The sequence below is a fragment of the Dermatophagoides pteronyssinus genome, unplaced genomic scaffold, assembly GCF_027571235.1.
Source record: "Dermatophagoides pteronyssinus isolate colony J.1.1.1.1 unplaced genomic scaffold, Derpt_VIB-CSIC_2022.12 sq0036, whole genome shotgun sequence".
Lineage (NCBI taxonomy): Eukaryota > Metazoa > Arthropoda > Arachnida > Sarcoptiformes > Pyroglyphidae > Dermatophagoides > Dermatophagoides pteronyssinus.
The window spans coordinates 217,593-227,850 of NW_027461560.1; the positions used below are offsets into that span (position 1 = coordinate 217,593).

Sequence of the window (10,258 nt, forward strand, 5' to 3'; positions counted from 1 at the left end):
CCAAATGAACAACCAGAAGAACCAGAAATGCAAAAAAAAACAGCAACCAGGAATGAAACCATCCATAGAAAAAATTTTCCAAAACAAAATTCATTTAATTAAATGATTATGATTGCACAATACGAACGATTAATTGTTGCTATGGGGACTTTGATTTTTCAACAACAACAAAACTTAATTTTTCCAACCAAAAAATAAAAAATTAATTAACCAATCAACACTCAACGATGATTATTTGAATTATTCACACACACACACACACACATCATTTCTGATTTGGTTGATTTGCCAGATTCATTTTCTGGAAAAATCAAGTTAAACAAACAAACAAACGATGAAAAATTCAAAAAGTTTTTTTGTTCAAGGAAAATTGATTAATTTTTTTCTTTCTCAAGCACAATGATGATGATGATGATGAAGAACAAACCACTAAAACACAGCAAAGTGAGAATCAGAATTGTAAAATGAAAATACCAGAATGCAGAATTTTTTTTCGGATCGCTGCATTTAACATCATCATCTTCATCATAATTTGATTGAAGAAATGACCAGAATATTTTTTTTATATTCATTTTTTTTTTGTGTCGTGGTTGTGGCTGTGATGGACAACTTTGACAATCAGAAAAATCAGATTACCAATACCAATAATGATTGTAATAATAATAAAAATCAATCGATCGAATCAATAGGATAGAAAAATAATTTGATTTTTTCTTTCTTTCCTATTGATTCCAAATCGATTTCTATGATGAGTTTTTTTTTCTTTTTTTCTTTTCTCCCATTACATCTGCATTGATTAACCAGTTTGTTCGCTATTGTTGGTTCTTCATTGCCTGTTTCCATCAATTTTATGGTTGACGTTTTTTTTCCTCTATTTCTTGATGATGATGATGTCATTGTTACCAGAAGTTTTTTCTCTATAATTGTTGTTGTTGTTGTTGTTGTCTGGATTCTATTTTGTTTACAACAACAACAACAACAAATTCAATTTTTCACTGGAAGACAATGAAAAATCCATGATGATTGATGATAAATTGATTTTTGACGTTTTAAAAATTTGATTTTACCAATTTTTTCCCCTTCTTTTCAACGTTGATTACAACTACAACAAAAAAAGAAGAAGAAAAGAATAAGAATTGATCTGGTTCTGTTTGTTTTGCTTATTCCTTTTGAAAAGAAAACATCGAAGAAATTCTTTTTCCCGTAAACTTTCCTCCATCTTTTCCGGAGAAAATTTTTCCAAAATGAATTCCGATTTCTGCTTATGACAAAAACCAGTCACACACGCATTACACACATTCATCAATGGGGTAGAATTGAAAATTTTTTTGAAAAATTTTAAAATTCAAAAAAAAATTAAACCATGTTTTTATGCTAATGTGAATGTCAGACACACAAACAAACAAACAAATGTAAATAAATAAATAAATAAAGATTCGTTCACATCATCGTTGACATTCTGGAAATATTATTTTATTATTATCATTTTTTTTAAAGTTTTTTTTTCTGTTTTCAAAATTGTCAATCATCCATCGGTTCTACCAATGAAAACACATGATCGAAGTATTTGTTGCTGGGATCAATTCGATTCCCACTATTTTTGGTATAAATTTACTTGAAAGAATGGAACAATGAGAATATTTTTTCGTTTTCAAAAGAATGAAAGAAAATCTTATGATTCCCAGAATTGTTAAATCTTGAAGTTTTTTGTTTGTTTTCTATTTGCTTACTTACTTACAATGATATATTATATGAAAAAGAAGAAGAAGAAACGATTAGAGTGGAAAAAATCTGTCAAATGATGATGATGATGATGATGATGAAACAAAATATCAAAACAAAAAACAAAAAAAAATCCATTTTCTGTTTTTGGACCAATTTTTGTTTAGTTTTCACACACGAATACCTTATTTTTTTGAAACAACATTTTGATGATGAATAATAACAAATCCATGGGATCATTTTGTTTTTCAATGAACAACAACTGAAGACTGAAAACTGAACCAAAATCCAAAGACAAACATAAACATCTTTTTCTTTTTTTTTTTTGTTTGTTTTGATATTGTTTGCGAAATCTTTTTTTGAAGAAGAAGAAGAAGAAGAAAAAGACAATCCTCATCAAGCAGAAAGAAGAAAAGTTCAACAAACATCCGATCTTATTATACATTAAGATTGTATTCATTTTTTGTTGTTGTTGTTCGTTTTGTAATTTGTAATTTTTTTTTTTGTTTGTTGTTTGTTGTCAAGGAAATTTGTAATATGCTAATTTTGGTTTATTTAAAAGTTTGTCTGCCATTAATATTTATTAATTCTAGAGATTTTTCCTTGATTTTTTCTTTAAAATTTTGTTGAAAACATTATTGGATCGGGTTTATTGACAAAATATGATGCATATTTTTAATAATTTTTCTTTAAAAAAGCAAATCGAAAAAACAAAAATGAAAAAGTAATAATGAAAAAAAAAACGTTAATGGAAAAATGTAAATAATGATATCATCAATGTTTTTTGTTTTGTTTTGTTTTATTTTCTTTTTTTTTTTGTTCTTACAAATAAATTTTGTGAAATGAAAGGGATTGAAACATAGTGGAAAGGGTTAAAAAAAATTAACGATTAAGATGTGTGATGTGTGGATCATTGTTTTAAAGAAAAAAGATATAAATTTTTGTTTGTAAATGTTTGGAAATACAAAATGTGCGTTGACTTTTGATCCAAATGTTTGTTGATTATTGTTGTTGTTGTTGTTGATTACGTTCTTCATCATAACGTTGAAATACGTTTGTTGGAAAAAAATTATTAACAAACGAATCATTTGATTTAATTTGACCATTATTACTTGATTGTATACCATTATTATCATTTGATTGTGTTGTTGAATTTTCCATTATACCACCACCACCATTATTACTACCATTTGAAAATAATGATGTTTTTGAACGATATAAAAATGTTTCTTTTAATTCAGCTAAACCATTACGAAATTCTGGTGATAATTTAAAATAAATGAATGGATTTAATACAGTATTAGCCATACCAAGACAACCACTAATCATATGAAATAATATTGCAGAATTATCGGGCATTTCATTCATTGGTAATAAATTAACACTGATCAATGAGATCCAAAGAGGTAGCCAACAAAGTATATGAAATACAATAACAGTCAATATTAAATGTGCTGAACGTTTATTACGTTCAGCAAATACTTGATATTGTCCTTCACTTGCAACAGTATCGGTATTATTTTCACCAGCTAATGTATAGATTAATGGTACGGCCAATAAAATTTTAATTATTGTTGGTATTATAAATGCTGAAATAATTGTAAACCAAATATATGCTTCACGACTACTACCTGTCCAGAATAAATCACAATGATTTATTTCGGAATTTGGTACGGAAAATGTTGATGCATGATAAAATACAGGCGAAACAGAAATAATACAAATAATCCATGTTAATATACAAATCATACGGCTATTAATTGGTCGTTTATAACAAATATGTGATAATGTTGGTTTTAATATTGATAAATAAGTATCAACAACTAAAACCAATAAAAATAATGAACTAGCAAAACGATGTATGGCACCTTTTGATAATAATAATTTGCATACAAATTCACCAAATGGCCATGAATTTGACCAAATTGAAATAAGAAATACCGGTACAGTAATTACATAAAGTAGATCCGATATTGCAACATTCAATATATATGTATTGGTTACTGTACGTATACGTTGATTTTTTAGATAGATTAAAATAACCAATAAATTGCCAATAACACCAAATATAGCAGCAATATAATGAAATATTTTTGAAAATTCTAATGCTGTATATAATGATTCAGCCGTACCGGTCATATTACCAACAAATGAATCTAATGTATCTTCAAATTCTAATAATTCTTTTAATGTTTCATTTGCCTGTATGGCTAAATGTGTCATATTGAATTGTTCAATTTCCATGATGATGATGTTGTTGTTGATAATAATTTATTTCTTTTTTTTAAGATGATTTATTATTGAATTTGATTTTCACACACAACAGAGAGAAAGAAATATAGAAGGATGATTGATGAAAGTTAATGTTGATCACGTACCACACACTAACACACGAACAAACACAGAATTAAATCAAAATGACGAGAATTCAGTTTAAAACAAATTTTTTTATTCACACAGAAAAAAGATCCAGGGTCCAGAAGATTTTTCCTATATCGCCAAACCACCTTTTATTTTCCTATTTTGAAAGCAAGAAAAAAAATTGAGAAAAATTAAAATCAAATTTTGAAAAATAATAAGGCAAAATTAGAAGAAAAAAACTAATCAATCACATTATAATCAAAGAGGCGAATGAATGAATTGGTTATTCACATTTTCACACTTATTATTTTTTCCAGGGAAAACCAAAAAAAGATCAACCAGGAAAGAGGTTATTTGATTTTTGTCTTCTGGCTGGGGAAACTAACAAAATTCGATCCATCATATTACCCCCATACAAGTTGTGACACCACACACAAATACTGATGGAACAAATTGAGAAAGTTCTCGACAAAAATTCCTGGGAAATTTATTTCAATCAATCGTATCACACATTGATCAAATTGAAAACAAAAGTAAAAATAATGAAAAACTTACCTGAAAAAAACAATTAATGATGACGATGATGAAAAGGAAATCTTTTGTTTTGTTTTTTTATCAAAGAAAAATTTTTAATGATTTTTATTTGGTTTTTGGATTTTTTGGTTTGATAATTTTCAATTCAATTTTCGACAAAGATATTTATGAATTGACTACGATTATAATCAAATCGATCATTTTGTCGACATTGTTTTTTTGTTTATGATTTACATTTATGTTGATTACACACAGCACGTAATATTCAACCAATAACCAACCAATCAAACAAACAACGAATGAAAACGAAGACTAAATATGAGATCAACAAACACATAAGAAAAAAACAAGATGGAAAAAGAAAAGATAGAAAGAAAAACGAATGATGTGAATAAATGATGTGATTTTTTTTCGGATGATGGTGGTGGCCAGAAAGACAACAAACAACAAAAAAAATTGTTCTGTATTTTTCTTGGGGGAGAAAAATAAAAACTTGGTCAGACTTGTTTCATTTTCATCTTGTATTTCATCACATAACAAAACAACGAACGAACGAACGGAAAAAAATTCGTCTCATATAAATGTTGTCCGACTTTTTTTTCACCGTTACATCTTTAGGAAAAGAGAAAGAAAACGGTAGAGAGGGAGAGAGACAGAGAGAGAGAAAGATGTTTTGTCTTGTTGTCTTCAGGATATTCGGGTCGGTTTTTACTTTTTCAGATTCACATCATCAACAGAAACAGAAAAATATTTTATTTAAAAAAAAATCCATTCAAGTCAAATAAGTTTATTATGGTTTTGTTTTCTTCTTTCCGTTAGGTTAGTGTTTCCCGTTTGACAACCTCTGTAAAAAGATGTGGTTGTTTGTTGTTTGGATCCGTTCTCTCCTTGTTTATCCCCAAATCATTTTAATCGGGTATTAACAACAGGCACATCCTTTCTTTATTTTCTTTATTTTCGTTGTTGTCGTTGATGGCAATAACTTACCATTTCATCATCATCAGTTAGCCATAACATAATCTATGTCGTTTTCTCTCTTTTCTCATGCAAAAAAAAAATTACCTGTTTTTTTTCGGTGAAAGGAAAGAAAGAAAAAAAATAAACTTTTTCCAAAAAAAATTTTATGGAAATGTTCACTGTGTGTGTGTGTTATATAACAAATATTACATTAACTTGAAAAAACATGGTTTTCGCTTTTAAATTCTTGTTGATTGATTTTATTTTTTATTTTCGGGAAGAAAAAAAGCTTTCAAATTCAAATTAATTTTTGTGTTTTTTCATCGATCATCATGATGATGATGATGATGATGTTTTTCATCCCCTCGGTGGCTATTTACATATTTTGCAAGATGTTCAATTATTGATTTGCCTTTTTCCCTTATCGTTTTTCATTTCATTTTTTAACCCGAGAATGGTGGAATTGAATTTTATATTTTTTTTTGAAAAAAGGGGAACAAACAAAATAGAAAACATCCATAGAAAATTTGATACGGTAAAGTGTATCTTATTCGGTTTGGAAGCAGAGGGGGGAGGATAAATTAAAATGAAAGATTTTTTTAAAAGAGAAACTTGATTTAGATGCTTTGATATATGTGTGTGTGATCCTGTTTTTTGATGATCCATAATGAAATTTATTTTACTTTACTTTGATTTTTTATTTTTTGGCTGTTTAGTTATTGTGTTTCCGGCAACGAAAAAATTAAACATTTTTAAACATTTTGTCCACGCACACACACAGAAACATGGCTTGAACTCGTTTCGTTTACCCGAAACACATCCACACACTGTTGTTACCCAAAAACAAAAATGAATGTTGAAAGATATTTTTGGACTAAACATTTGTCCGAATCATTGCTACCATCGTTTTTTTTTCCTTCTCGATTTAATGGTCATCTCATTCTCTAAGTAAAAAGACAAAAAATAAAAGAAAATGGTTGCACTCAAAAAAAAATAAAGCGAAAAACTGGATCCAACAACAAAACGAAGGAAAAAAAATCGGTCTGAATTTCGGACAAACAGGAAAGAAGAAGGAGAAAAAAAAAGTCAAATAAATTTTGCCTGCGATAATAATCATCATCATCATTAACATCCTTAAATGGATCGAGGAACCAAGAAAGAAAAAAAAATCTAAAATCATAGCCAAAAGGGTTCTTTGAAACAAAGATCATGGATGGTGTTTGTATGTTTCTGATGATGATGATGATGATAATTATTATGATCATTTATGAAACTTGTAATGCAAATGTTGTTGTTGTATAACATAAGTTAATAAATTTGTTGTTGTTGTTTCATTAATGAGGTAGCCACGATTTTGATAAATATTAAAATGGCCCAAAGGTAAGAAAAGCAAAAACAAAAATCTTTGAAAAACAAAAATGAAAATAAAAGTAGCCAGCTATTAGATATAAGATATAAAGTTGTTGTTGTTGTTGTTATTGGTCAACATCAACAACGACCGGTTATTTGATTTTTCTTTTTTTTCGTTTTAAAACTTGTTATAATGTGTGATCGGATATTGAAAAAAAATTCAATTTTCAAAATAAAAAGTTTTGATAGTATCGAATGATATCGTTGTTTGGCGATACTATCGATATTTTTTATTTTTCTCGGAAAAATAAACATTTGATTTGGATCTTTGGGATTTGTTTTGTTTTTTGTTTTGGGTGATATTTTTGTTCAAAGATCAACATTCGGACAAATTATCATTTAGGTAGGTAGGAGATGAAAAAAACTACAGTAACCAAATGATAATAATGATGGTGATTATGGTGGTGATGGTCATACATAACAATTTTTTTTTCACCACTCATTCTGCAGAGCAGTCAGACTGGTTAATGTCTAATTTTTTTTTTGTTTTTTGTTTTTTTTATTTCGTTGAAAGTGTATCCCAGGATTGTAACGAAAGTTATTTTTGGAACAAACATCTTAACAAACATCATTTTTCTCATCATCATCATCATCATTATCATCAGCAACAGCTGTCACGTCACTATGATTTACCGAACTGATTTTTGTTTTTTCTTTTTCGTATAACCTAAACCAAATGATGATGATGTTGATGATTGTATGTACGATTCGCTAAAAAAAACGTGGTTAATATAATCATCATCATTATTATTATTATCATTTGGTCAGTTGGGTTTTTTTTTCTTTTCTTTTCTTTTATTTTTGACCAACCATTTTGAGGTCATTTAATTTGTTCAGATTTGTTTCAATCTTTTAATGATTTTTGTTGTTGTTGTCCTCCTTTTCTTTTCTGCATCTTGTTTAGTTCATCATCATTATCGAATCAAAGCAAATCAAAATTTACCAAAAACCATGGTTACAAACAAGAGTTCATCATTCAGGATCATCATTCAGGATTTTTTTCACATTTCGTTCAAAAACAATTCAAAACTTTATTCAAATTTGATTATCTTTTCTTTTTTTTTGGTTGTTTAATTTGATCGATAAAACCTGGATAATAATTGCTGAAATCTGATTGTTTTCGTTTTCAATTATATTCAAAATCTGGTATTTTCATTTGATTTTTTTTGTACTTTTTTTTCAAATTGATTCTTTTTAATTTGCATTTCAGGCATTTCATCTTATGATGGAAACAAATGGAGAAAACCGACACCATAATAATCTACATTATCATTCACATCATCATCATCATCATCATGTCACGATGTTTCGAATCGAACAAATCATCATCATAAAATGAATGAATGAATAAATGATTGAATGAACAAAACAAATGGAAAAAATATGAAGAAAGAAAATTTGCATACAATAATAAATTTTATGACAAGAAAATTGAACAAAATGTTTTTTGTCATATTCTCGAAATTTTCAGATGAAAAAAGGCGCAAACCAAAAAAAAAATGACAAGCAAATTGATTCATTCAAGATTTCAATCATTATATCTAAATTATTATTATCATCATTGGATTCCGGAAGGAAATTGATTTTCTTTTATTTTCTTTTCTTAAGAAAATACTATTATTATTGTTGTCTGATTGTTGTTGATGATAATAATATGATGTCTGTATTAATATGATCATCATTGAATGATTGAATGGAACAAATTAACAACAACATAAGGGCTTATATGATGATAATGATGATTCGAATATTCAAACAATATCGATTGTATCGATTAATGGTAATGTGAACAAAACTTTTTCTTTGTTTTTTTTTGCTACAATTTCATCAGTCATATATAATGATGATTGAAAAATTGATGCTTTTTCCTTTATCAATTTCTTATTTTTCTTTTTTTCTTTTTGTTTCAGATTTCAACAGCAAGCGAGTGAACAGAAAAACCATTTCCGAACATACAAAATGAATTGATTGTCTCTTTCTCTCACTGAAGTTAATCTGACCGGAAATTCAATATTCATTCGTTTTTCGCTTCGGTTTCGCAATTGTTTGTTTGTTTGTTTGTTTCTCTCTCAAAACATTTCACATCGTTTCCACAGACCTGTTGAACTTGTTTGTTTTTTTTTCTGTTCATTCGTTAAATCGGTTAAATGTGTGATGAGGAAAATTTTTTTTTTCGGATTGGGGATGTTTTTTTTATTTTGGAAAATGATTTTCCTTTTTTTTCAGTTTTGTTTGAAATATTTATTTCTGTTTGCTTATCGATCGACTGACTATATATCAACCTTATACATGGACAACAACAACAACCAAAATCTATCGATTGAAAATTGAAAACAAACAAATATAGACCAAATAGACAATGAGAAAAAGAAAAAGAAAAGAAAAAACTGTTACTGTTTACACATCGCGAACCAGCACATCATCATCATCATCATTATGGTCATCATAATGGTCATCTATTGTTTCGATCATTTTTCCGGATTTTTTTTTTTTTGTTTCACTTTCATAAATATCATGACATCGGATTTTTGTTATTTGTTGTTGTTTGTTTGTTTTTCCCGTTAATAAACTTATAATTATCTCTGATTATTAATAATAATAATAATCATTAATTTTTGAAACATTGACCAACGATTTTTTCTTGGATTTATTTGATCAACAACAACAACAACAACAATAATTTATTTAGAAAAAAAAAAGATTTATTGAAGAAAAACTGAAAAATAATATGAATGAATGATTTATTGATAAACATTTCGATCGAAAATATCATCCAAGATGATGATGATGATGATGATAATTGTATTATAGTTGGAAAGGGAAAAAATAGGAAATATTAATCACAAAAAACAGCATTAGTCATTAGCAAAAGATGGGCAAAAAGATAATGAAATATAGATAGTTCGCAGAGGGAGCGAGAGAGTGATGAAGATGGAAAATATCTATCTCAGATATCAAAATCCGAGAACCCAAACAAAATGATTGATAATCATCTTCATCGTCAAGGTTGTGATGATGATGATGATGATGAAATATTAATTTTAATTTCTTGGAAGTTTTTTTTTCTGTTATTGTTTTTTTACTTTTTCGAGAATATTCTATGTCTTTTTGTTGTTGAAGAATTTCGTTTTTTTTCGGTTCAAATGATTTTATGATGCGAATAGATGAGACAGATGTTTTTTTTCAACTACTATTTCTACCTAACTTGATTTTGAACCTTTTTTCGTCGGAAATAATAGATAACAACAAAAACATCTCAATTTTGGAAAATCAT

At 27.7% G+C, this 10,258-nt stretch overlaps 1 protein-coding gene and 1 long non-coding RNA gene across 2 annotated transcripts; one reads left to right on the forward strand and one right to left on the reverse strand.

Annotated features, from left to right (window-relative positions):
- Positions 1 to 2,280: 2,280 nt before the first annotated feature.
- On the reverse strand, positions 2,281 to 5,157 carry LOC113789430 (lysophosphatidic acid receptor 6-like). Its single transcript, XM_075823776.1, has 2 exons — positions 4,639 to 5,157; positions 2,281 to 4,240 (listed from the first exon to the last, which is right to left on the reverse strand). Exon 2 carries the CDS (start codon positions 3,964 to 3,966, stop codon positions 2,725 to 2,727), a length of 1,242 nt encoding a protein of 413 aa, XP_075679891.1. The 5' UTR covers positions 3,967 to 4,240; positions 4,639 to 5,157; the 3' UTR covers positions 2,281 to 2,724.
- A 2,067-nt stretch (positions 5,158 to 7,224) lies between these two features.
- Positions 7,225 to 8,119, forward strand: LOC142645994 (uncharacterized). Its single transcript, XR_012847004.1, has 3 exons — positions 7,225 to 7,327; positions 7,499 to 7,747; positions 7,889 to 8,119. It is a non-coding gene; the product is annotated as an uncharacterized LOC142645994 (long non-coding RNA).
- Positions 8,120 to 10,258: the final 2,139 nt, after the last annotated feature.

Coding starts and splice junctions, on each gene's coding strand:
- LOC113789430 (XM_075823776.1), bottom strand. CDS start 3,966: ATGGAAATTGAACAATTCAATATGACACATTTAGCCATACAGGCAAAT.